Genomic DNA, 27,413 nt, shown 5'->3' with positions numbered 1-27,413 from the left:
TTTAAACGATCGCATTTTGCGAACGAGCACAAATTTTGTTTCATAAAAATATATAAAATTACATATAAAGTTGGTTTATCGTAGACTTATTAGAAATCAAGGATCCGATGTGATAACGATCGTTTCGTATTAGCACAAAACGGTTCTCCACTAATCTATCGTAAGCTATCTGTTATTTCAGCAATGTAATATTTCTTCTTTTATGCGGGACCGTTCTTTGTATGTCGACGTTATATTCTTTCCTATATTAAATTCCTATTTTCCAGTAGCGATAGAGCAGCACTTTTTTGTTCGAACGCGTCTCAAACGACGGCCGATGTTGCGATCAACAACGATAAATCCGTCGCGAGCGTGAATCTTTGATCAGACGCCGCGGCGACCGCAAAATATCAAGTATACAAACAATCTATTACGAGAGGAGATGCTGACGCGAAGCTTTTATTCCGTAGCTCGTCAGTAAAACGGAGAAGTGTCGTCGTTTGTTGCGGTGGAGTCGACTTCCTGTTCTCACCCCGAGGCGAGAGGACGATCCGAACTGGATCAGCTGACATCGGACAGACACCGATAAAAGAACGGTGTTATGTTAGTGACAAGGTGTCACCCTCTAGGAGGGCACATATTACTTGCCCTCTTCCTCTTGACGGGGTGTTTCGCCTTGCTGTCACGAGCGGTCGCCTTCCCGGATTGGACCGACTGCCCCGCGGTATGTCGATGCAAATGGACCTCCGGCAAGAAGTCCGCTTTGTGCCCGGACGCCGGCCTGACATCGCTGCCGGCGTCCCTCGATCCGGACATGCAAGTTCTAGATTTGTCCGGCAACATGATACCCGCGCTACAGGCGGAGGTATTCAAGCTGGCCGGCTTGGTAAATCTGCAACGGGTCTTCTTGCGCAAGGCTGGCATTCACAAGATCCATGCGGACTCCTTCAAGGACATGAGAATACTCGTCGAGATCGATTTGTCGGACAATCATGTGACGACCTTGGAGCCGGACACGTTTCTCGGGAACGAGCGCCTGCGTATCCTGATACTTAGCGGGAATCCGCTCGGTACTCTACGTAATCTACAATTTCCCGTGCTGCAGCATCTGCGGAATTTAGAACTGGAGAAGTGTTCTTTGACCGAAATACACAGACAGGCTTTTGCCCGCTTGAGCGGCTTGGAGTTCCTGAAACTGGATGGCAACCAACTGGAATATCTAGAAGCCCCAGTGATATCCAATCTGTCTCAATTAAAAACCGTAACGCTGGACGGTAACCGGTGGAAATGCGACTGCAGATTGCGAGATTTTCGCATCTGGCTCATCCCCGACGTCCCCAGTAAGTTGTATTCCGTTTCGCAGATCTGTATGGGTCCATCAAGATTGGCAGGTCGTAGATGGGAAGACGTCAAACCCGTCGACTTCGCTTGTGAGCCGGAAGTATTCGTTCTAGCGAGTAGCACACAAGAAGAGACCAACGGTAATCTCAGTTTGGCTTGTTTGGCATCCGGCGATCCCGAGCCGGAAGTCTGGTGGCAGCTAAACGGCGGACCGGTTAACGCTACTAAATTAACCGATCAATCATACACCGGACCTCTCGTCGTTTATACAACGTCCGAGATCGGTGCGTCTTCCAAGTTCGACAAGTCCGTGTCGTCTAAAATCGTCCCGGACCGATGGAGCAATCTGACTGTTTACAATGCCAGCGACAGCGACGCTGGCGAGTATACTTGTTTCGCGAGAAACATCGCCGGGGTCGCCCGGGACACGGTCAGCGTGGCGATACCTCGCGTCTACACGGCTCCGACTCTCTCTCAGAGCGACAACTGGCTCCTCTGGGTAAGTCTAGCGGGTGGCGGCGCGGCCGCCGCATGCGCTTCCATTTCGGCTGTCCTTCTGGCCCTTTGCTTGTGCGGCGGCAACCGGCGGCATAGAAAGCGTGAGAAGATGAAGCTGCAGGGTAGCAGTAGCTTTGGCGACCAAGAAAAGAAACTGTTGGATCTGTCCGTGACTACGACTACGACGCCCGGCAATAGTAACGACCGCGGCAGCCTCGGCGAGGCGTGTAGCACCGGTGACCTCGAGCTGGCCGAGCGTGGCTCCATTTGCGACCCCATGGCCGCAGCTGCCGTCACCGTCGAGCGGCTCCGACCCGCGGAGAGCGCGATGAACGCCATTCGCGCGGTCCCGTGCGCCGCTGCCGGAAACCTATTTCCGCCCCCGCCACCGGAATTCACCACTGGCGTGCTGCCTGCCGGCATCTTCGGCAACATCTTCATTTCCGTATCATTGCCGCAGGACGCGTCGTCGGAGCGCTGCTATCCGGATCTCCTCGACATCCCCGTCCATGCGGTCAGCGGCGCCGTGACGGCTGTCACAGCCAGCGGAAAGATACCGTCAGCGGCTGTCAACGTTTCCAGTTTCGCCACGCTGCCGCGCCGGGCCTTACGTTCCGCCGAAATTGCCGGCGCCGGATCGCCTTACGATAACATGGGGCCCCGCATCACGGCGAACGGCAGTTCCGCGTTCTCGTTGACGGATATAGATCTGCGACTGTCACCGCCACCGCCGCCGCGGATCATTCAACCGCCGCACGAATTCGTTTCCCTCTAAAGAGGAGCGGCCTCCCCTTCATATATTGTCGCGCATACTAATTTCGTAATCGATAATATTCCGCTAATAACGTTTCCCCGATATACTGAGGAGTGTTCATTATCGGCCGGATGTTATTAGATGTGACAACAATTAGCGCGGTAATATTGACTGTATCATAGGAGTCGTTCAAAGACTGACTCCCCTCGAGAACGCATGTGCGAGCTTCGAACGATTGATCCGTATACGATCCTCGATGAAAAACGAATCATTATTTTCGTGTCATCCAATCGCTAATTTGACACGCATCACGTTAGTTGCATCGAACAACTTTGCATCATGATTGCCAAGGACTTGGCGTTGCAAGAATATTGATATCGCAACTCTAGACTGCCACTTGTCAAATCAAAATTTTTGAATAGCGTTCGTTTATGAAAATAAGTTATATATATATACATATATGTTATTTTTCAGCAATTAGAAATCGTTATTTATTAATAACGGAATCAAATATTGCGTACCACTATTTATCATAAAAAGCGATACAAGACATAATTCAGCTAATAATTTGAGAATGATTAAACTTTTTTTTTCTTCTCTCAGATAATTCAAATGTCTCAAAAACGCATAAAAATATCTTTAATATTTCTTAAACGTTTAAAGCTTTTTAAATTTTCGTACTATGTTTAGATACTAATAGATGAGCGTAATTCATTTAGGCGATTTCTCTCGGCGAATTTTGAAAAAGAACATGTAAAAGATTTACTGGGAATAATTAACGCATGTCGATGTACAATTTTGGCGAAACACTTCTGAACACTGCGGAATCGCACGAATAGATAATCATTGACGGATAGCCGGAGGACACACCCCCCCCCTGGGAAAACAACGAGAATGTTAGTCGTGATTAGACATTTCCCGCGAGTGCGGTCCAATTCGTTCTTTCCTTCGACATATAGCGTGAATCGGTATGCCGAGAGAGGACTGAAAGGAAATCGATATTGCAAGCCGTGCGTGTTACCAAGATTAATATACGGAGCATTCGATCGAGGGGCCGATATTGGCCATGACTGCCGGACACTTACCGAATATCTGTTTGTCTATGCTTGTCTGCCTGCCTTGCCCGCTTGTCCGGTCCGCGGCCGCTTGCGGCCACAATGAATGCGCGTGAGTGATGAAACGGATGCGTGAGAGAAACTTTAGATCTATAAAAAAAAGTCTCTTCTTGTCTCCGCTAAATAATCCGAAGCGAGGCGACGTTTGTACATACTTTACACGACTATTTCTTCAAACGATGGACTTTTGGCTAGCGCGAGCCTCAAACACGCCGCGCATCTCACATTATCTTCCTCCCATTAATTCTCCAAAGTGTATCACTAGTTTGTTATGTACTCTCTACGTGTGTACATATTTGTTATTACATTACAACATTCGTGTAGACGCGCGATCCGGCAATATTGCAAGTTGCGCGAACGCCGGCGCGTTATACATGAATAATATTCATTATGAACACTTTGTCAATTAATAAAATCATTGAATTTTACATCCATCGTGTTACTGTTGTGTATTGTCTCATTGCGTTCGTTATCAGAGAACGATATATCGTATCGTGTCACGTTCACAGAATTCGATTATAATATTCATATTGTGATCATATTTAAATCGCATTTTATAGACAAAAAAATCAAGATACATTTAAAATTGAAAAATTGAAGCAAGATATAGTATCATTTTTCTGTACCCAATTTATATGCTAAAAATAAAACGAAATGCTGTACGAATTATTTTTTTTCTAAAAAAATTCTACCTCTGATTGGTTATACGGCTTTCTATGTATTATGTATTAAAAATATCGTATCAAAGTTTAACTATATTGTTAGTAATAGGATCTATTTGTACAAATTGTTATATGTAATCGAATAATTAAAAAATGCGAATACAAACCACTTTCAGTTTAAATTTGTAGAAATATATCATGAAACAAGTCACCATTTAGCTTAGCGTAATATAGACTAAACTTTTTCTTATTTCCGTTTCTTCATCATTTTATGTTCTCCATTATATAAAAACAAACATCGATATGAATTGTGTATTTTTCAGTAAAAATCCACATAGAATTGCATGACGAATCACTTCAGGATCAGACCGCTTCATCGAAAAATTATTATTCGTGATGACACAAGGCGAGGATTGCGTGTAAGATTATAAATTGCAATATTTAAATGCAGATTATGTATTGTGTTGCGCATAAACTTGCGTACAAAGTGCAAGGATAAAGTGGGTCGCCGATGCAAATGGGGAAACGATCGAAAGCATCACGCGTTATGTTCCTGGTGACGTCTTTGACAGTAAGTTTCTTTTTTTCCTTTCAGTTAACATCCGTTAAGTTCGCGAGGCAGGCGATTAAAGCGTAAATAAGTTACAGGAAATTCGCGATGTCATGTTCATTCTCCCGACCTAATCTTGGAGTATATCCTCCTTGGCCTTGAGTATTTCGAGAATCTGGAAAAAGAGAACACTCATGTTACAGGAAAATCGCACGTGGATTCTTAAACTGAATTGAAAGTCCGCATTGAAAGATTAATAAAATAATGATATTCGTACGATTCGTTTCTTTATAGTAAAAACGCTTTATATAATGTTAAAGAATGGTTATGGCATCGTGTATGACAGTCGATATTTATTGAACATTCGTGACGAGATTATCTATTTTGAGGGAATATTTAATTTAGCGAAAATAATAAGATCAATACTTTGTATAATATTCAAAGATGTCGGTGCTCATTATTGCAAACATTCATTAATACTCTTTATATAATGCATTTTCAATATCGCGTTGTTAAAATCAAATAAAACATTTTCAATATTTCAGTTTTAACAAAATCAATTAAATAAACAATAGATTATTTTCATGATTTTAATCACAAACTGCATCAAAATTAAAAATCACGATCTAATATAAATTAATTTAAATTTATTAATGTTTGTAATGCAAAGTAAAAAAAAATATATTCGTTTTATACACATACCTCGCAAAATAGAATAGTATACTCGAGGATCGTTAATTTTTTGTGCGAAATGAAGATCTTTATATCCGTGAATATGATCGGGCATTAACCAGGAGCCATCCTTCTGCAGCTTGTCAGCGTATTTAAGTGCTATCGGTTTGCTCGCGTAGTCTACGATACAAAAGTACACAATTAATAAACCAAGATGCATATAGATTACAAAAATGCATAATATTTATATGCGTTTTATTGCAATTTGTTTAAAAGCAGCAAACGAAATCATGAGAAAGATATAATAAAGTCTGATAAATAAACTAATTCGTTAAAAATTGATATAAACTGATATAAATGTATACTATGTATAATTATATACTATATTGTTTCACGTTAATTCATTGGTACAGTTGTCCGCTTGTATTTTCCCATATATTTTCAATCAATCCGATAAAAGCTGCTTTAATTAATAACACAACCAGATATTGATTCTAAACGTAATATTGATTTAAATATTTGCATGGTTTTGCGTCCGTGTGAAAATGTTTGAATGCTAAAATATTTTACAACAATATGCGAATCAAATCGTCAAATTTCAACAAACAAGTTACTCTTTTATTTTTATCAGTATTCATAGTTATTTTTATGAATATTGATAGTTTTTATTCGTAAAATCTTATTTCTATAAAATCCCATCATTTTTATTTAAAATAATTTATATTTAAAAAGTTTACAATGTATTCGTTTATAATTTTATTGACACATTAAATTATTTTGAGAAAGTAATCAGAAGCACACCTTCATAATCAGAACCTAAGAGAGCGTCAGGATCCATGTCCACAGCGTAGAACTCAATATCGGCATCGGATGATAAATCGTGAAATCGATTCAAATTGCCCAAGCCCGACACGTCGGATCGTCCGATTCGAGGCTGATGTATCATACCTAAAGCGCGCTCCGATCTGGAGAAGCTCGATGTTTCCGAATTTCGACCGATCCTAGGATACGGCACCAATCCAGCGGATCGCCTATCGTTGGCTTTCAACTTTTGACCCTCTGAAACATCGAGTAAAATAATGGCCAATTAGACTTATTACGCTTAAAATTATGTTCTCTAGAGTTACAAAACATATAAATATAAATATAAAATTGTTACCTTTTCAGATTAATTATTCTTGCAATCGAAATTTATAAATGAAACTAAATATTTTTTGCATGTGTATTGCTATACATATACATGCCTCGTGAAGCCAATTAAAAAATCATGATATAATTTATATATCAAATATACACATATACACACACATACATAAGACTATACATATATATATATATATATATATATATATATATGTAAACATAAAATGTTCGTCAAAACATAAAAATTATCGAAAAAGTGAGTAATAGTATTTTCTAAAAAACAAACATTTACATTTTTTATTAAAAGTTTAAACAAATGTGTATTAATTTATTTAAATAAAAATATATATTGCACAAAGTCATAATAAAATGTTAATGAAGTAAGATTTGTGCAATCAATAACACGCTAAAACATCGTAAAAGAACTCAAAAGACATGTAGAATGCATTTAAAAAAAAAATATCTAAAAGAGATTGACATCTTTCACGATAGTCGGAATTATATATATTGTATACTTGTACATAAAACTTTTATATAAAATTAGACGCGTGTATAATAATATATATAAGAAAAAAATGCCATATGTGAAAGTTATGAAAATATGCGACATTCATGCGAGAGTCTCTTGCCTCTGGCGGATTCAAACTGCTGGCCGACCGAGCATCTGGCAACTGAAAAATAAATAGGATGTCGTCGACGTTTTTTCATCAGAGATCAGACATCTCTCATAATCCTTAACAATTTAATTTACACTCGCGTACACGGCGCTCAACGATTTCCTACGGGAATCTAGTAATAATATTTTTTTTTTCACACGCGCTGCAGCTTTTTTGCACTTAATTCCCTATCCTATTTCATTTTTACTTCGTGTCGGGAATTGTTGCATCGAGTTAACAGTTTTGTCTCGGTGAGAAAGAATAAAATAATGCTTTATTTATAAGATAATGAAAAAAATTTAACTTTTAATGTTATAGATTTAACTTTTAATATTATAAATTTATATGCGTTTGTATTATCCACATTCGCCTTGTTTATAATTATATATAATTTCTATAATATTGATCTTTTTTTATAATAATTTGGCACTAAAATATCTCAAGATATTCAAAACATATGATTCTCTCTATCTCTTTCCCTTTCTACAAATTAAATCTCAAATCAAAATTCTGTTGAAATTCGAATCTAATATATTTTTAAATAAAAAAAGTTAATTAAAAATAAGCATTTACGATCAATTTTATACGGCCGGTTTTTTTTTAAATTCAAAACACTTTTATTTTAAATTATATTTATATGACTCTCAGGTATATATATATTAGCTTATATATTTTATCAGAAAATGAAAAGTTATGAAAAAGAATGCATGAATATATTTGACAACCATAAAATCAAGATAAAATTTAAGAAACACGATGTAAGAAAATGCTTATCTTTGATCAAAAATTTGCAACTTGATGAAAATAGACTGTTAGACTAAAGATCAAAGACTAAAATGCTCTAAAACTTGTTATAAATCTCGCGATTTACGATTTACGATCTCTCGACTTACGATTGAGGGAAGTAGAAAATACCAGAAGTACCATAAGAGTGAAAAATCGGTTGTCCTGCATTTCTATGATGTGGATGATCAAAATTTTAAAATAGTGATGCTGCAAAGCTTAGAATCGCACCGATACTGAATGCCTCCTGTTACCCGACGTCCGATTTTATACCTTGCGCCTCTACCGGGGTTGCGCCACTCCACCCGATCATGGAATTACCACCCTGAGGGGGGTTCAACCCCCTTATCGCAGGGCCTCCGACTCGCCCCTATTTCTTGCGATGTTTTTCCCGCGATCTACATAACAGGCTGTTAGATGTTTTCCGAGTCAAAAATTAAATTTTATTTAACGTTAATTGAAAAATTTATAAAAAGTTTGAGATATAAAATACTTACCAGAAATTTTCTAATTTACGACAAATTTTTGCAAAATTTTCAGGACGAATAGAATTTTTTCTTTGTAAAAACGATCAACTTATTCGTCTAATCAGATATATAATAAAGATATAAATATTTGTATATTGATGAATTCGTACTGTCGGCCAAAGATGATGTTGGCAAAATATTATCGATGAATATTGTCGGTTCAATGTAAACCAATTTTATAATAATTATTGTTATACTATCAGAAGAAGAAAATATTATTAATATTGCGCGCAACACGTTACATTTACCTATGCCAATCATATCAATTTAATATGTAGTTAAATCAAAGAATATATTTCATTATAAATACTTTTCTATAAGAGAATGAGCTATTTTTTTCACGATATCTTTTTTTTCTTTTCTTAATATAAAATTTTCAAGGTTTTTCCATAAGCTTCCTTTTTTAATATACCATTTCAATGTAAATGGTTACCGTCATTTTATGGGAGAGATGTATAATACAAAGATATATATTATTAATTTTGACGACGCGGTCGATTTTGATGTACTACGCAACCCCCTAGGATGGAAAGCCCTATTTATCAAAAAATAAATTGATCCCTAGACGCACTTTTGAACATTCCTACCTAGAACATGGGGGTGTCAATTATAGTAATTCGGTCAATGCTGACGTAGGCGTAAAAGGAGGCCACGATTACAATGATGCAGGATAATATATAGATTTGTACACGCGTGATGCGATTATCGTGCGAGAGATTATGATGCATTACTGTGCGTGACATTTTCTGAACGCCGAATGCGATTTTCCAAAGTGAGGTTGATCTCCCTAACGTGATCGAGAGATATTTTTTTCATATCGTTCCCTCGTTTATGCACACTGGATACATTTGTGACTGTTGCATCGGAAACATTAGAACTATGAATAGAAACGGTTTCAATATTGATAAAGCCATCTCTCAGTCTCAAAGATTGGGAATTTTACAACACAAATTCGTCTTAATTTATATATTTCTTCTTTCACGTGCCATATAAATAACAAATGCTGGTAACATATGTACATTTTTTTCCAACGTACCTCGTACAATAAAATTCTCTAAGCAATACTTATGGAATGACTCGTTCATATATAAAGAATTTTAAAGAAAAATTTATTTGCAGTGAGGGAGAAAATGGAGAATACGTAATTGCGGATGTTCGTCGGATGTTTTCGAATAAATTTCTTCTACAAAAATAGATAAAAATATGGAACGATCAATACAATTGGAAGTCACGGATAGTCATGATGCATCGGATGTAACTAAAAATTAGACGAACCGGTAGCTCATTGACTCACCTAAAGAGACAATGTGCATGCGATGTTGTCTCGCGATTAATTTATCTCTGACAGATATAGTGTTCTCATGAAGGTTTCATTTGTATGCGTTTACCAGCTCATTTAAATATAAAGGAGCGCCGATGAAGATCGTATCTTACATTTAACTCACTCGCTGTCTAATTAATTGTACACGTGTATAAGGATATGGATAAGGAATACTGGTACGGAGTGTGCGCGTATATATGTTTAGAGAGAAAGAAAAAAAGAAAGAAAGAATAATTATATAGTTTAATGTCGCGAAAAGACAAGCGAGAAAGAGAAAATCGTTCTACTGGTGTTTATAGATATTTTACTGAATATTGCGAGAGAAACATTTTTTTTTTTTTTCAGATTCGAAAATGTTATTTTCACTTATATCTTATCTATCTTATACTATTTAAAAAAAGATGTTATTTATAATATCGTATTTTAAAGAAGAAGGATAGCAAGGATGAAGAATAGCACGTCATCTCTCGATTCGGCGATAGCAGATCATCCGCCAAAGAAATTAGTTTCCCGTCTAATATCCTAATTAGTAAAGATAATTAGTTACACCCTTTACAGATAACTCCACGAGAATGTAATATATCTTGTAATATTAGCTTTCAATCTAAGATAAAATACAAAATCTCGTCTGGCGTTAATGGAACTATAAATACTTGAATATCGCAAAAAAAGAAACAATGTAGAAAAATAAAAAAACAGTAATAAAATAAAATAATAGAATACAAATACAATAATAAAATATAAGAAAATAGTAAAAAACAATAATAAAATAGAAAAGTATTTGCGCATACTTGTTAAAAATTTACGAATAAAGATCTTCTCTCGAGGATAAAAAAAAAACTTTTGTTTTTCGTAATTATATTTTTATGATTTGTAAAAGATTGTGTTATCTTTCAATCACATAATTTTAATATAAAGAAAAAAATTGTATCTAATATCTCTCTTTTTTGCATTATATATTTTTTAATCCTATAAGATATAATTAAATTTTCTGTCTATTTCAAAGATAGATAAAATCTTTATTATATTTCTAATATCGCCCATCATTCATCGTTCGTTTCTTGCAGGATATGCGTGACGCTATACTTAAATAAGCTAGCATTGATCTTGTTCAACTTGTTAATCTCTTCCTTCAAATTTGTCAATTGCTTTAGCAACTCTTCCCGTTCTGAAGAATCAACGGTATTTCCCACATACGATTGAAAGTCGAGAATTTCTGCTGGATTTCGTCCTCTGGAAATAACTTTGATAACGTCGTTCGATTCTTTGTCTTTAGTTTCCGACACCCTCTCCAGACTATGCACCTCCAAGCGCGGCTCGAGGGTAGAGGCGCGAAAATTTTCAAACCCCTTCGTGAAGAATGCGGCGGTAACTGGCCCCTTGTGCTCAATCGTTCTGAGCACCTGTCGACTGACAATGTCCCAGATATGGACGGCTCCATCGGTAGATCCAGACAGCAGAGTGCGACAGTCTACGGATATCGATAGAGAGGTGACGTGCGACTTGTGAGCTCTGAACACAGCTGTCTCCTCATTCTTTACGTGTTGCACGATTTCGCGTGGCGGTTCGTGCAGATTACACTGGAATATATCACCGTTCGTGCAGCCTACGAAGAGTTCGCTCTCACGGGAATTCACGGTGATCGCTGTAAGCGGCACGTCAAATATCAATGAAAGCAGAAGAGTTCCGCTGCCGAGCTCATAAATGTTACATTTTGCATCCAACGAAGCCGTGTATAATCTTGCGCGAGCGCCGCCAAAGCCAAAGAGCATATCTTTGATCGGCATAGTATGATCATCGAATAAATGAACGTGAGAACGGTCATCGTTCAACACTTTATAGAGAGACCATACGAACACGAGACCATCCTCGCCGGCGCTAGCGAAAAATGAACCGTCCTTCGTGATTGCCAAACAGTTAATAGTCTGATAATGCTCGGCTAGATTGGCCAGCATTTTGCCGTTGCAGGTCTGCCAGATGAATATTCTCTCGTCCACCGAGGTGATTATGTAGGAGCCGTTCGGTGTGCAAGTCAGGGCATTCACCTTACCCGTTGTAGTTAGGTGGATATTGGACAAAGGTGATGGACTGTTCAACGGCCAGATGTATAAACGCGATTTCGTGGCACTGGCGCCCAATATGTAGCTATCGCTCAGAAGCTGAAGAGTGCGATGGCCGAGCGCTGACGCGTTTTTAAATACAGACAACATAGAACCATTCCGTGGATCCCATACCGCGGCACTACAACTTTCTCCGGTAGTATCACTCGTCAGGATTACCTCCTTCGCGTCTGTTATTCGCGACATTTTGTAGTCTCGTTATATTCTTACAGTGAAACACTAGACTGATATATAATTGTCGAAATTATGTGAATTCCGAGATTGTCATGATTTTCTTGGAAAAATATTGTCTTTAGCCTCTCCTCGTTTTCTTCTTTCATAAATATACAGAGAGTCTTACATCTTCGATTAAATCTCAAATTCACGTTACCAAACACGTGGCGAACATAGACTGACTAGGTTAGAATTCAAAGGTTATGTTGTTACCTCTTTCCCTTCCGAGACTTCTCTAGGTTCTTCTTTCGCACATGCGCGGTAACGGAAAATATAACATCTAGATATCAGGCTGCCAATATACGCATCTTATATTTCCTTCGCTTTCTAATTGCTCCCCTATATATTCCGATATAGATTACCATACGTATTAAAAAATCATTCATGTATGCATGCACACGTAAGCTTCGTTGATTCACAAACAAATAGCTTCTTAAGATTTTTTTCTTGGAGTGGGGGGGGGGAATATATCTTTATTCTTTATTAGCTTCCTACGATTATAAAATTCTAGTCTACGCGTTCGTAAAACGAGCTCCCGTATCCTCATAGTTTTGTCCAATTTGTCCAATAACCTTATAGGTCGCCACAAATGTATGTATTATCCAGGGTTGGTAATAGCGTTTTCGAATGAACGGCTTAATTCAACCCGGATCAATTAATGATTATATTTTACTATGAATTCAAGTCTTTTATTAACTGAGACGATGCAACGACGTCATTAATCACTCTCAGAGCGATTAAACCTGCTACATTCGAGAACGCTGTAAGTTAATTTTTTTTAAGGCCCGATTCCACAGCTTTTTAATCGAAGTTTAATTTGCTAATGGAAAATTTACATTTCACACACATACATATATATATTATAGTATATAAAATATTTCGGCAACGAATTATGAATAGGAAATTGGAATTGGGCCTTTGCAGTGTATAACGCGAGTGGTTATGCACTAATTAGTGAGTGCGATGAACAAGGTGATTTCAGATTGAAGTCGGATTTCAAATAATTTTATCGATTTCATGAATACTTCAAGCAATTAGAGAACCATGTGATTTCATACAATCCGATCAGTGATTTTTGAAATCATTTCTGATTCTACGTGATTTCATATACTGATTTCAAAAGTTGCGAGATTTTATTCTGATTTCAAGTTATTTCAATAATATATATATATATATATATATATATATATATATATATATATATATTTTCGTGACTTTGATTTCGAAGAAGATTTTTTTCTAATTTTAATTGACTTCTCGTAATTTCGATTTCGATTTTATACCGGAGTGCTTCAATGATTTCCTGAATGAATAGCCACTCGGTATAACGCGCGTATATTGTTTACGTTTTTTGTTTATCGATTACGTATTGTTATTATTATTCGCATGCCGATTCTTGAATAGTATTATATAGTAGAGTGGGAGACGCACCGTCAAATATAATTCTTTCTTACTTGTTATCATTCGCATAGTAACACTTGAGCAATAAGGTTAGTGATAGAGAACGCTTCATATATTATTAAATTCTACTCCCAAATGCGTGCGATTACTATCGGAACATAATTCGCTATGATAATTACATTCATATTATTGTGTGTATAATATCTACATACGATACAACAACAGAGATAGCATTGCTCTCGAGTAGCGTATGATTTTGGCTTCGTGCAATCATCGAGCAAATCATACTTTTTTCGTATTGCTCTCTCTCTCTCTTATGATATAATAAGTGCATATTTCGTGTGATTGTTCTATGATCGAGAGTGTCGTGCAAAGTGTTTCGCGATCGCATATATGACTAATCGTATTATAATTAGTCGTGTTTTCGCGAATGAGTGTGAGTGCCACGAGGAAACGACAAAAAATGAGGAAAATTAGAAAAGGAAGTTTGGGCGATAGACAGATCAACGATATGAGGTAAATAATTCATAAATTATTTATTAACATTGTTAATGATTAAAACTCCTTCAAAATCGAACCAACACGATTAAATACGATTAATTACAAGGAAATATAATAATTAGAATATAATAAATTTCTGTGTTTCGGAAATTACAATTTTTCGTATATTATCGTATAAAGACGCATTTAATTCTCTTTCGTAAAACTCATCAATTTAAAAGTCGGTGCATGCTTATTATGCAATACAATGTTATCGACGATCGGCCATATATTCTGCAGAGTTATCCCTTAATTTACACCAGTTTTACACCTATAGTCACGTACTGTTAGCCGGTATTTTATTTATATTGATAAATTCTCTTATTTATCATTTATATTTATATCAATTGCCACGTATACATTTATACTTTTATAGAATAATTTCTTTTAGTTACATATATATTAATAAATAAATATATTAAATTATATAATCTATTTTTATATTATATTTCAAATATTTTTATTATATATTAAAAATTTTTGTGGATAACTTTAATAAAAAATTATTTGGTTAATTTATATATATATATATAATTTTTAAAAATTATATAAATATGGTGTAATATATATACATAATGATGATAAATAAGATTGTCTAGGAATATTGTATATTTATAAGGCGCCCTTTATTATTCCTAAAAATAATATAGTAACACATGGCGCTTTCGTCCGACTGGAAGCTTTTATCGCTTCATTGATGAGACTTTCTATCGATTTTTAGAAAGGTTAAGTGTTTAGCCTCGATAGAGTCCGTGTTGCCTTCAGCGTCATAAAAAGAGCGGCAACAAGGATATTATGAGTTCTACATTCGAAATTCATTTACGAAACATCTTTGTCGCGTGTAACGAAATCTTAATTAAAGAATAACAAGAATATTTGTGATATACATATATAGGCTGAATAATAATGGCTAGGCTTTTGATTAATTGCAGCATCAACCCATCAATCTTCGATAATTTCTATAATTAATAGATGATGCGGAATAATTATATAAACAACAATTAACGAAAATCATTCTTAATATCGCTGAAGGATTCATTATACGCAATAATATCTAAAAATACTATAATAAAACGAAATAAATATATAAATGGAGTTAAAAGCTAGAATAATAAAAGTAATATCATGATTCATTTCTTAATTTCGTATTATTTCTACATCAAAAATTTGAATTCAATAGCCACGTGTGTCACGTGTGGCATTATTATTTATCTTGTTTCTGCACGTGCTTCACCGCGTGCATCATAATCACATATGACATGCGAAGCAAATTACAATGCAACAATGAGATATTACGATATTTTATTATTATGGATGTGCTGTGATGTCTATGTAGACCATGCAGCCACATGAGCTACGCTCTAAATGCAATGATGAAATGAAGCCAAAATGCAATTACGATTGTTCCTGTATCGCTCTGTTACTATATAATAATTTTACAAAAAGAAAACAGTCAGTATGACGTTTCTGATATGTATTTTCCCGTACAGTTTAATACAAACACGCGAATGCAAAGAAATAAATAGATAAATAAAGAAATAAATTTAAAGAATAATATCGCGTTTAGTTCTAAATTCGGATACGAGATGGTAAACAAGAGTATGATGCAAGAAAATTATTCTTGATTTAATATCGCGTAATTAATTATTGTCTTCGTCTTCGAAAATTGCAGTGAAAGATTTGATTTTTTTGTAAACGCTTTAGCGATGGCTCTCAAATCAATCTCATCCGGCAATCATAATACAACAATTTATAGCACGTGTATCGTTAATCGTACTTAATAATGTGATGCTCGCTCTGATATAACAAAGTCTCTTAAACTAAATCAGTGAAAATGTCACTGATTAAAGCAGCCACATATGATTTCGGAAAACATATCTTGTTCTTACGTCTTATATCTTAATTAGATAATTAAGATAATTAAGATTTTACTGAAAAATCAATATATAATAACCGTACATATTTCCAAGATGTAACTTTTACAGCTTTTCCTATTTATTAGAGATCATTATTTTTTAGAAAAAACACACATACATCTGAAGAGAGAAGAGGGGAGGCTTTTCCATTTTTTTATTATTAAATTCCTGTGCTAAGTATTACATAATTTTTTTTATTGAATTAAGATATATTCAAATTTAAAATGATAAAATAATAATTTCATTATTTGTCGGCACTCCATTTATTTTAATACGAAATAATATTTCTCGACTTTTTCTCTACATTTTTATTATAAGAAAAGAAATAAGTTAAAATTTGTCAATGAATTTGTAATTGAAGTATCATACGATGAGAAAATAGTATCGCATGTAATCGACGAAGTCGTTAACAAATAGCGTCAAAAAGCTTATATTTATCAAAATCTCAATATGACGAGAAAAAGAAACGAAATATACATATATCTCCTTCTATAATAATAAAAATATTTCCAATAAATAAATAAGCATAAGAAATTATGCAATCTCTATACGAATAATATTTGTTTTTAGATTACTGATAAACTATTGATTTTATCTGTTATCACACTGAACACATATAATCATGTTTGGATAGAAAAGTTTTAATATCATTTATCAGTGAATAATGAAATCTGCTTTCTTAATGTTTATCAGAAATTCTTTTAAGAATGAGTCACATATTTCGAATATTTTTATATTTACATACTGCTTCATATAAATATGTTTATTAATATTATCGTATCATACACAATTCTCTCTCTCTCTCTTTCTTATCCGTTATACTAAAATAATAGCAAGTAAAGTTTAATAAAAAAATATTTTGCATTGATTTTTCTATACATTGTTTAACAAAACAAAACAATATTATTTAAATAATATTATGAAGAACTCGATTTAGTGATTTTATATCGATAAAATACTCGATGAACAGCAAGTTATTATTTGAGTATAATACAAAAGTACATCAAATAAATATTACATAATAAATAAAAATATTTCCTACTTGAAAAAAATCACAATATAATGGCGAGTGTGATATTTAATATTTTGCAAATGTTTAAATTTTTAATCGCTTTAATTAATAAAATTATTGCAAGAAGAAGAGAGAGAGATACATCGTGGCAATTAAAATTTAGCATTATTATTCTTTGTTTGCTTCCGAATATCCCTCTTCGAGAGAAACTGTTACGATTCTGGGACAGGCGATGAAAATTATCCACTTTACGAAGAAACGGTTCATTTAACTGTAAGAATCAAGGAGAGCTGACGGTCAATAAATACCGATGAGTATGCCGGGCGACTATTTGGCAGGGAAACGCGCGAGTTCTCTCGACTCTGAGTCACACATATCGGGTCGCTAAAATTTCGAGCGACTCGTTCCGAAAAGACCGGGGGAAACATGGGAAAATCGGCCGCGCGCCAAAACGCGTTCTTCTGCGAAGAAAGCGGTGACAAACGGTGCCGTCATCCTCGGTCGTCGTCTTCGTCGTCGTTGCGAACCATGCACCCGAAGGGACCGCACCGGGTGCAACGACCCGATGCAACGATTAGAACGCGCAATAAAGCGACGAAAAGCAGTTATCGATTCGTGTTCGCTGTCATATTCTATCGAATTTCCCGATATAGCATCGGGCAATTCGCAATAGGATAATTTAATTTCCAGCCTCTCGTTAAACAATGAGCCTTTTTGACAGCGAGCGACATTGATGCTCCAAAATGCATGACACGGTTGAGATCGTCGTCCAATGGGAACCGTTGTTCGCGAATCACGATGCGCCCAGAATAGCCGCTAGAACGACGAAACTGGAACTTGGTAGCTTGATAAACCGGTTCTAATCATGGCGGGGGATCGATATCTTATCGTCTCCATCGCGCTAATTGAACGCCGGGTCGGAGATACCGACAATGCGTTGCACGAAGGAGGGGCAACTAATTCATCGTCAATTGAAATTTTCAATGGGATAGACAAATTCTTCAGATATATGGAATATGACGTACATTTTTAAGCACTGACGTACATTATAAGCAATAATCTATTCTATTGAATTTTTAATTGTTAAAATGAAGTGAAATCTCATTCCAACACAAAGACACAGACAGTTTATAAAATAACAAAAAAGTTGTTGTTAATTAATTTTTCTTCTTTATCTTATCTCTTAATTTAAAAAGTCAGCATGCTTTTATTAAAAAAAAAAAAAAAAACCATAATTCTACTCTTGATTCTATTAATGAAGTTAATAAGTTCCTTGTAAAACCCGATCGATCTCGTTTTTATTCGTGACGATGAGAAGTCGTGCGTACGCACGCGTTACATCTATAAATAGTAGTTGCTCAAATACAGTACTTGAAAAACCTATTACGTGAGGTAATACGTACATGGAATCCTACGTAATCGGACAATCTTGAGATCATTTTACAAGAGAGGCCTTTTATTTCATTGATTCATTTTCATCTCATCGCGAGATATCATCAAGTCTCTCCGTCAATTCTGAGAATCCTATATAATTATTTATAAAAAATTATTTATATAAAAAAAGCAATTAATCTCTACGCGCATCATTACATATTTTGATGATATAGGCTATAGGCATATTGAACTATATTGAGAAAACAAAAAAAAAATATTATAAAGGAAAAATATAACAATTCAGAAAATGCAATCTATATAAATGCATATAAGAATCAGGTCGCGCCATCGCGTTTATGTTTGCCGTCGACACGACACGCAAATTATTGCCATGCAATATCGTCACTTTATCTGTAACGCGTGTCTCGGTGCGTGTCCCATGCGTCATACGCAGCACGAGACACAACGAAATGCATGCATTCCGTGCATTCGCAATGCAGCGTCGTGAATAGTTATTTCTTACCTGGTACCAAATAACGTAAGATTTGAACGCATGCTATTATTTTTGCAATTATTATCTATTTTATTATTTATTTACGAAATGTAAAACAAATGTTGGGGGAAAGCTCAAATAATCAAGCATGATAATAAAACTGTATAATTGCGATTTGTGAATCATGAAAATAGGAAATCAAAAATTTGTTTCAGTGTAATCGCTCTAAATTTATAATATAATTAAATATAACAATTACATAAAATAATTAAATAACTATCAAGATTGGTACTATGTATACTTAATATAAGTATAGCGTTATCAAATTAAATTTCAAGGTACTCAAGATTATGTATAAAGGGAACGTAAATTTTTTGATAACTACTCCATAAACACGTGCTATTAATTTAATAAATTATTTTAATAATCAGATTGGCACACGTTTTGTGCAATAGCGAAAGTTGTACCAAATTTTGAGTTAGTATAAAAATATTTTATTATTTATAATGTATTAATTTTGATTTTATTTTTCTGAATACTGCCCATAAATGAAATTTCAAATCTCGAAATTCCTATTAACAGATTTAATTATTATTTATTATAAAAGGATTAGTAGCTGACGCGATGATATTGAAAGTTACATTTCCCTCGGAAGGACGATGCGTCTTTTTCCCTTCGTGGAAGCCCGACGAAAGCTCCGGTAAAAATTGCGATACGTTATTTCTCGACCAGCGCCACTTGCTACGGCTCTGATTTACGACGTGTAGCTCGTATTATGGACATGGACGTCGAGAGAGACGCGCGCGGGATGACATCCCGAGCGAGAAGGCGCAGCGCAAGCGCGCGACTCGGCGCCGAGTCGCGCGCGCTATAAGTAGCGGCGGTGAAAGTTTCCGCGGACAGTAGATTGCGCGAGATCATCCGGTGAATATCGTTCGCCGTTGCGAGGAACGAGATACATTGCGCTTCCCTTTCGTTTTATTCCAAAATACGCTTTCGCTTCCGTGACGGGCGAACCTTAACGCCGCAAGGTTTTCACTCGCGCAAAGGTCGACCTTCGGCAAAGTTCGTCGTCAAGGCGAGCCAGAGAAGGTGTAAGGGATCGAAGAGGAGCGAAAAAGAGGGAGCAGGATGCCGGCCGACGTAGCGATGCACACCAACTTCCTGCAGTTCAACCAGTCCAGTCTGAAGGACTCGAACGTGGACTCTTGCTGGAACACCGAGAACATGAGTGGCTACATGACCTTGGTCGGGCCGAACGGTCATCGGCAGAGTGTTCAGGTGAAAGTCTATCGCACCAGCGTGGAACACTTCGCCGTCATCTATCCGCAAAAAAAGGTCTGCCGACCGCTCGGCGTGTTGAATCTGAGGAACACGACAATCGAACGTTACGGCGACGAGGGCTTCCTGGTGAGGCAGAAGGGCTTCGACTCGCCGATCGCCCTCACCTTCCTCATGGAGAATAAGAAGGAGCTAGACTATTGGATCCTCGCGTTCACCGCTAGGACCAGCCCGCTGGTTCACCAGAGCAGTCTACCGATCGTCGAGGAAGAGGAGATTTAAAGGATCTCTCGTCCTACCGCAGTCACGCATCGTGTCAGCTATGTCGACACGACGCTGGATGGCCGAAAGCCGAATCGAGCGAGCTCGAGGAGAGGAGAACCGTCACCGGTTCTCCTTCGCAGAGTGTCTCGAATGTTCCTCAGGCATGTATTCTCGCAGGAGAGAAAGAGAGATACCGCCGTGCGTGATACCGATGAATTGCCAAGTGCAGATGTGCCGGCGTGCTATCTCGCCTTCCTCTAGGAACGAGTCCTTCCGGATTTCCCAAGTGCATCCGGCACCGGAGCCTCGGGTCTTGTAAAGAACGAACTTGTAAAGATCCGATTGGTTAGATCTTTGAGTGTCCAGGGCAAGGAACGATCGATCGAAAGATCACCAATTGAATCGATTCCATCGCGCACGTTGCCGCGTTTCGGCGACAGTCGTGTCGCGAGGCCATGTTGGCATTAAACCCTAGCAGCCAGCATCATCGATCCTGGCCAGCTGTGACCAATCGCGACGTACCTTCCAACCGGAGTCGGAGTACCGCGCGGAGAAGCAGGGAGAGGAGGAAGAGGAGAAGAAGAACCGCGAGGGGAAGGACCAAGGTGCGACGAGGAGTGCGCGTTAGGGAAAGAAGGGAATCGGCCAGACAACAACGGCATTTTTCCCGCGGGAGACTGCCTAGGCATTCCCCCTTTCCACGCGGAGAACAACCGTTAACTTCGACCTGGCAACCGCCGCCGCCGTGTTCTTGATCCGCTCCCGGCCGGCCGAGAGGAGAGAACGACCTTTCCCGATAGGAGCCTCGAGACGCGGGATCTCGGATGTCAGAGACCGACCGAGTGGGAGCGCCTTCGTTTCCTTTCGTTCGCGCTTGGCTTCCCCCGGGCACCTTGACGAGGCCTCGGAGCGCCCAATTATTACCGCAACCGGATCGAGACTCGGGCCTGATCTCGTTGAATGTTTAACGAGCGCCGCCGCCACGCTTCCTTTCCGCGCACGTTCACGACCCCGTGGCGAAAGAACGCGGTTGGCTGTTTCCTTTTTCTTTTTAGTTTTCTTCGAAAGGTTTCCTCCGGCGATTCGCGATAAGAATGAAAAGGGCATGTTCGATTGTCATTATTGCTGTAATTTATGCAACGAATGTATCATTGGTTCCTTTTAAACCATAGCATCGACGCTTATTTAAGAATACATTTTTTTTCAAATCGAATTTGTTGTCGAATGGTTCCAAAGCAGGGATGCAAACGTCATTTATATGTATATGCTCGAAATATGAGATCAGGTTCGGCAAACTTGACATTTCTCGCGATCGATAGAGAATGACCTTGATTTTTAACAAAATTTAAATTCGCAAAAAGAATATTGAATAATCGAGAATCTATCGAAGAATCTTCTTTTTTTTTTTTTCCCCAAAGAGGAAAGTGACACACGCGATCGCTTTATATTACAATAATACAATAGACCGTATTCGCGTCGTCGGAATTAACATTAAACGCCGATGGTCTATATGTAAATGATTGATTAGAATCAGATATTTCTAAATTTACAGATAATTTTCAAATGGATAACGTGCGGAAAAGTTCGTAAAAAATATTCGAAACATTTGTAAAATCGATATAACCACTAACACACAAGTATCCATCTTCTTACGGTAAAACTTTAAGATTGTCTGTGATATTACGTAGATGAATAACTTTGTCGCGTTGCGATAGGCATCGAGATATATCCCCTTAATGTAGGAATAGCGAATCATCCGCATGCCATATGCGAAATAACACTGCACAAAATTCTAGGGGGATTCCATTACGATTACATGCGCGATAAACTTGGATATACCGTAACGTAATTGTAACGTGGTCCTCGATGATGAATAATGAAAGTCTGAATAATAAGATCACACTCATTCCTTCATCGCGTTCGACTTGTCGTTTCCCTTTTACATCGATCCGACATCGTTCATCCTACGCTAATCTCGCCGAGCCGATTGTCATTCGAAGGTTACGAGGTTAAAGATTCAGTAAAATATCGCGCGCACGAGGCGTGATATATCTTTGTAAATAATAGCTAAATAATAAGCGAGCGATGGCAAATATATCGCGCGAGCGATCAGAAAAGATTCGACTTCGTCGTAATTTCCTACTAGATCTAGCTTACTCTAGGTAGTCTTTTGAACTTTTTATAAGAGCATGACCATTGAGCTACTCGCAGAATTCTTCCATTTAGTCTGACTTTCCTAATTAAGATCCGCAATGTAATATAAGTGAAACAAACAACATACTTATTTACCCATACATATATACATATATGCGCATTGCGCAATTACATCTTTGTATATATACAAATATACTACGAGAATAAATGTAGTCAATGTGTCTTCGAATCGCATTGATTCATTGTCCTCTGCCTCAATTTTATTATTTAATTTACATATATAATTATCAGCAGTCAAACGTACTATTTTATGCTAATTATTCAATTATTATTAAATCTATTTATTTACTTTCACTGACTATAATATTTTTGACAAAATCCATATTCTTATTTTCGCAGCGTTATAAAGTTATAATAATTAATATTATATAATTAATCATTTTATATTAATATTATAATAATTATGATAATTATTAATATTCGACGATAATTATTACTTTTCTAATGGCTACGTTGGCCTTTTTATTTTGATTAATTACTAATATCTTTTTAATCGTTGATTTCACGAGAAAAGACATTTCGATGTGTCATTAGCGATAGACATAAATTGTAACCGACAGTATTCGGTGGATCGTGACCATCGCATGAAAGGCAAAGGGAAACCTTTCGGTCATTGTGCTACCGTGCACACTGCGCGCAATTCCTGTTCTAGAACTGGCTTGGTAACGTTATTTTTCCGGTTTCCATTTAGCAGGTTTTAATACGGAAAATAAAAGAGATTGTAGTCTCAATGTTATTTGGTCCCTTTTAAAATATCTTATTACGCTAAGGTAAGTAATATATGGTTTGCGAAGAATCGATAAATAAAAATGTTTTTTTCCTTATTTACGCGTTTTCTAACGACTTCTATAAATATTATTTTGCAAACGATTCAAGCATCTATATATTAAACATTTATATAATTATATAAATTGTCTACATATTTTGGAGTATGTATTTATAATTATAAAACATATTCACACATTTCTATGATTATTACATATTCTTATTTTACACGCAATTTGTTGCGGATATTACAAATTTATGTTGATTGTAATTATATTAAGATTTAATGGCAAATAGAATCATTAATTATAATTTTAGAATAAAGCTCCAGCTCTTTTTTTATTTTAGTCGAATATATTATTATATTCTGATATTTTTTAATTATTAGAGACAAATTATAATTTTGCTCTTATCTTGTATCTCAACCAATTGAAAAATTGTATGATTATTAATACAATGTACACTCTTCGACCGATCAATAGTTTATTCCTCGAGGCTTCTGCGTACGTTTTCGTAGAAGTCGCGTGTTAGCGCATGTAACATTTGCAAAGATAATTTATTACTTTCGCTCAGCGAGGTCGCGCCATTAAAAAACATCATGTCAAAATATTTATTCGACTATAAACGATAAACAAGTATTTTTATCAATCGGTGAATGTATCAGTCGTATGCGAGTTTGTAAAATTTTAAATAGATTTTTTTATCAAGTCGCACTTTTGCCTATCTCTGAAGAATAGTGAGATTCCTCCCTTTACATAAGATGTCTCAACGGTTCTTGCACATCTGCAACGTTTCAGGATCGGAAAGTAAAGAAAAGACTGCTGTTATAAAGACTGCTCGTGCGTCGAAATATATAGCGTCCTCCTTTGGAGGAGCAAAACCCATTGTGTAGGAATCTACGTGATACCTAGGGGAGCTACATCGATATATGTGATAGTCAATCGTAAAACTTTATACCAGCTTGATATACGAAAAATTCAATTCGTTTTTTATAAGTTTGGTTAAAGATAAATTTTCACTTTTCTTAAATTTGCTCTTTTAGATTCATTGAAAAATATAAATTACTGAAAGATTTAGAATTAGAATTAGAATTATTGATAGGTTTATTGAAAGATATAAATTTTTAGAGCACAGCTTTTACATTATTCAAAGCATTTTCTTTTATTTTAACAGTTTAATGTAAGATGACATTTTATTTAAAACTACATATCATTTTAGTTATATATTATTTTAATAATTTATATTCTCGTATACGTATTTTTTTTTGCAAGTAGTCTTCGAATTAAATCAATGTGAATAAAACCTAAAAAATCTTTTAATTTACAGATTAATTAATATCTAGCTCTGTAGCTTCAAATTATTACACACAAGAAGAACAGGAAGCAACTTTCTTTATATATATTTCTCAGGTATCTAGAAAAGTGTTTCGTGAGAAGGTAGAATTGTATAATACAATTGTGGGAATTTATATCACGCAGAATGAGCTCACAATAGCTAAAAAAATCGCCGAGTAAAACATCTTGACAAGGAGCGTCTGCTCGCTTGGCATGCAGATTTCTTCCGAGATGATATAAATCTTGCGTGAGTTGCAAATCAAAAGACAAAAATTGCAGTCGCAAGCGCGATTTATTTCACAAACAAATCGTAAAAACCATGCGATATACGCATGTGGTCTTTTTTATATAGTTGCATACATTACGCAAATTGATCGCGATATGTACGAAATTTTACGATTCGTGCGACAGATATATGTATACGTGTATTCTTCGTTCAAATTATATATTTACAAAATATATATAATATAAATTTACAAAAAATGAGATAAGACAAAAATATAAAGTATGATGAAAATTATAGAATAATACTAGAAATATGAGATAACATATCGCTAAGCAAGATTTTTTTTTAAATCTTATCATATTTTTTAGACATACTCGATAAACTTTTAAAGCCATTCCTTTTAAAAATTTTGGCTCAATTTGGTTAATTTTTTTATAAAGATTTGTATTCTACTCTTCGATTATGAACAAATATTGTGTGCGAGAGAAATGGTATTATATATAATTTTTGAAAATATTTTTTTAATAATTATTAAATTATATATATATAATATATTCTTTGCGTCATACATACAATGAGAGAGATATATTATTAATATATAATAAAAACATAACTGGCCATATGTACCATCATTTTAATTTAAGCTCTTAATTTACATAAGCCATTTGATAAACTGAATTATACTGATAATAATACAATCCAGTTTCATGGAATAATTAGTAAATTTAAAAAAGTTTGCGAGCTTAGATTTTTCTCCACTTAAAAATGCATCCTATAAATTATAACTTACAGTTAAAAAAATGTCTTTGCACTGATGTGTATATGACTGTATATGACTGTAACTACATAAAATTTCTGCTTAATTATAGAGAACAAATTCGTACTTCCGGGAGTTATTACTGTGCCATAATTTCATGACGATGTAAATATACCTGTCTCGTTTAATGGATCTCGCTGTTTTTCTTAGTACAAATTAAACTCATAACTCATCCTTTGAGACATCTAAGATACGTATATGCACACACAAAATATATGCGCGCACATATAAAGATAAATATATTATTTTTGAATATTTTTTATGAATACACTTCTTCATATAATTTTCAAATTATTTTCAAGATATATAAGATTAATCTATAATAAAAGCATAAAAAGGTGTGGCTTGTCATTTAATTATTATCGTCAAATAATGAAAGACGTGTAAATCTTTTGTCCTGTAATTAAATTATTTGAAAGTAGCATTTACTGAAATAATTATCATTATTCCGAAATATATATCAAATATATATATATATATATATTTTCTTCTCTATCTAAATATTAACATAGGTAGACAGATTATAAAATGCAGCGCAAGTATACAAGCGTGTAAATTGTACTCTTTTAATTTGCGGATTGTTAGTTTTCCGTAGAGATAATCTTGAAAAAACTCCTCTTAATTAAGGAAAAGAATTCCTTTATAAATTACGCTATTACCTTTCACCTTTGGGCCGTAATAGCTCTTACAGCAATATACTCATACACCCGCGAAGAGTCGTTCTCTCTCTCTCTCTCTCTCTCTCTCTCTCTCTCTCTCTCTCTCATATATTCTTTAAATTTAATTATTTTCTTAACGGTTGTGTGCTACACTAAAAGTACGGTTAATGGTTTTCCGTTTATGCAAAGCAACTTTCATCGCTAAAGTTTTTATCGCCGAAAAATAATAATGGCAAACACTGGTTTTGACCCACTGAATTATACTGCAAGATTTATCTACGAGCGAAGAAAATATTTATCTTATTTTTCTGCAATAGTTATCTTTACTTTTATACAAGCAAGAATCTTAAGAATAGCAAAGTCTAATATTATTTATTTGCATTACAATTGCATTTGCATTACGATAATATATATATATATTTTTTTTTCAAATTTTTTATATTATATAATGCAAATAAATAAATAAAAATTTTATATATATATATATAAATTTTATGAAATGTTCAATTTTATGATATAAGAGAGTCAGATTTCTTATTATGTAAAATAGAGTAAGAAATTGTTTTTGCAACTAAAAATCTGTTCAATAATTATAAATAAGAAACAAAAAATTATACTTTATAATATATTAGTAAAGTGAAATAAAATCTCGATGACGAGAGAAATCATTAGATGAATCTCTCTCTCTCTCTCTCTTACAAAAAGATCTTCTGACGTCAAATGTATCAGTCGTGTCCATCTTTTTTAAGACTTCGTATATGTTGTCCATGCGAATATGACAGT

The 27,413-nt window shown here is 35.5% G+C and overlaps 4 protein-coding genes across 12 annotated transcripts in view; 2 read left to right on the top strand and 2 right to left on the bottom strand.

Moving 5' to 3' along the window:
* Positions 1-4,317, top strand: part of LOC138944801 (carbonic anhydrase-related protein 10-like) — a 253,528-nt gene extending 249,211 nt beyond the window's left edge. For 6 of the 7 annotated variants that reach the window (XM_070315809.1, XM_070315807.1, XM_070315812.1 and 3 more), the window contains one exon: positions 450-568. Coding sequence is in view for 1 of the 7 variants with exons in the window: in XM_070315806.1 (XP_070171907.1) it covers positions 581-2,593 (2,013 nt within the window). In the remaining 6 variants the exon portion in view is untranslated. Of the gene's footprint in view, positions 1-449 lie in introns of all 7 variants that reach the window. The other variant, XM_070315806.1, reaches the window with a different exon arrangement.
* Positions 4,318-4,631: 314 nt separating this feature from the next.
* LOC138942090 (CAPA peptides) lies at positions 4,632-8,377 on the bottom strand. Of its 2 annotated transcripts, XM_070312137.1 has the most exons (5): positions 8,264-8,377; positions 7,344-7,385; positions 6,373-6,630; positions 5,602-5,751; positions 4,632-5,074 (listed from the first exon to the last, which is right to left on the bottom strand). In XM_070312137.1, exons 1-5 carry the CDS (start codon positions 8,322-8,324, stop codon positions 4,992-4,994), a joined length of 594 nt encoding a protein of 197 aa, XP_070168238.1. In that variant the 5' UTR covers positions 8,325-8,377; the 3' UTR covers positions 4,632-4,991. The 2 variants fall into 2 exon arrangements, with proteins under 2 accessions (XP_070168238.1, XP_070168231.1); XM_070312130.1 differs by lacking the exon at positions 7,344-7,385 and having other exon boundaries at positions 8,264-8,370.
* A 2,568-nt stretch (positions 8,378-10,945) lies between these two features.
* LOC138942082 (WD repeat-containing protein 18) lies at positions 10,946-12,550 on the bottom strand. Its single transcript, XM_070312120.1, has one exon. It carries the CDS (start codon positions 12,305-12,307, stop codon positions 11,045-11,047), a length of 1,263 nt encoding a protein of 420 aa, XP_070168221.1. The 5' UTR covers positions 12,308-12,550; the 3' UTR covers positions 10,946-11,044.
* Positions 12,551-14,114: 1,564 nt separating this feature from the next.
* Positions 14,115-27,413, top strand: part of LOC138944800 (calpain-D) — a 42,223-nt gene continuing 28,924 nt past the window's right edge. The window contains exon 1 of one of the 2 annotated variants that reach the window (XM_070315805.1): positions 14,115-14,251. The gene's annotated coding sequence lies outside the window, so the exon portion shown is untranslated. The remainder of the gene's footprint in view (positions 14,252-27,413) is intronic. The other variant, XM_070315804.1, reaches the window with a different exon arrangement.

Source organism: Polyergus mexicanus, unplaced genomic scaffold (genome assembly GCF_030449975.1).
Source record: "Polyergus mexicanus isolate NDT 795.1 unplaced genomic scaffold, iyPolMexi1.0 SCAF_2, whole genome shotgun sequence".
Taxonomy (NCBI): domain Eukaryota; kingdom Metazoa; phylum Arthropoda; class Insecta; order Hymenoptera; family Formicidae; genus Polyergus; species Polyergus mexicanus.
Note: the sequence above shows the minus strand (reverse complement) of the source record. Positions and strands in the feature narration are given on the sequence as shown.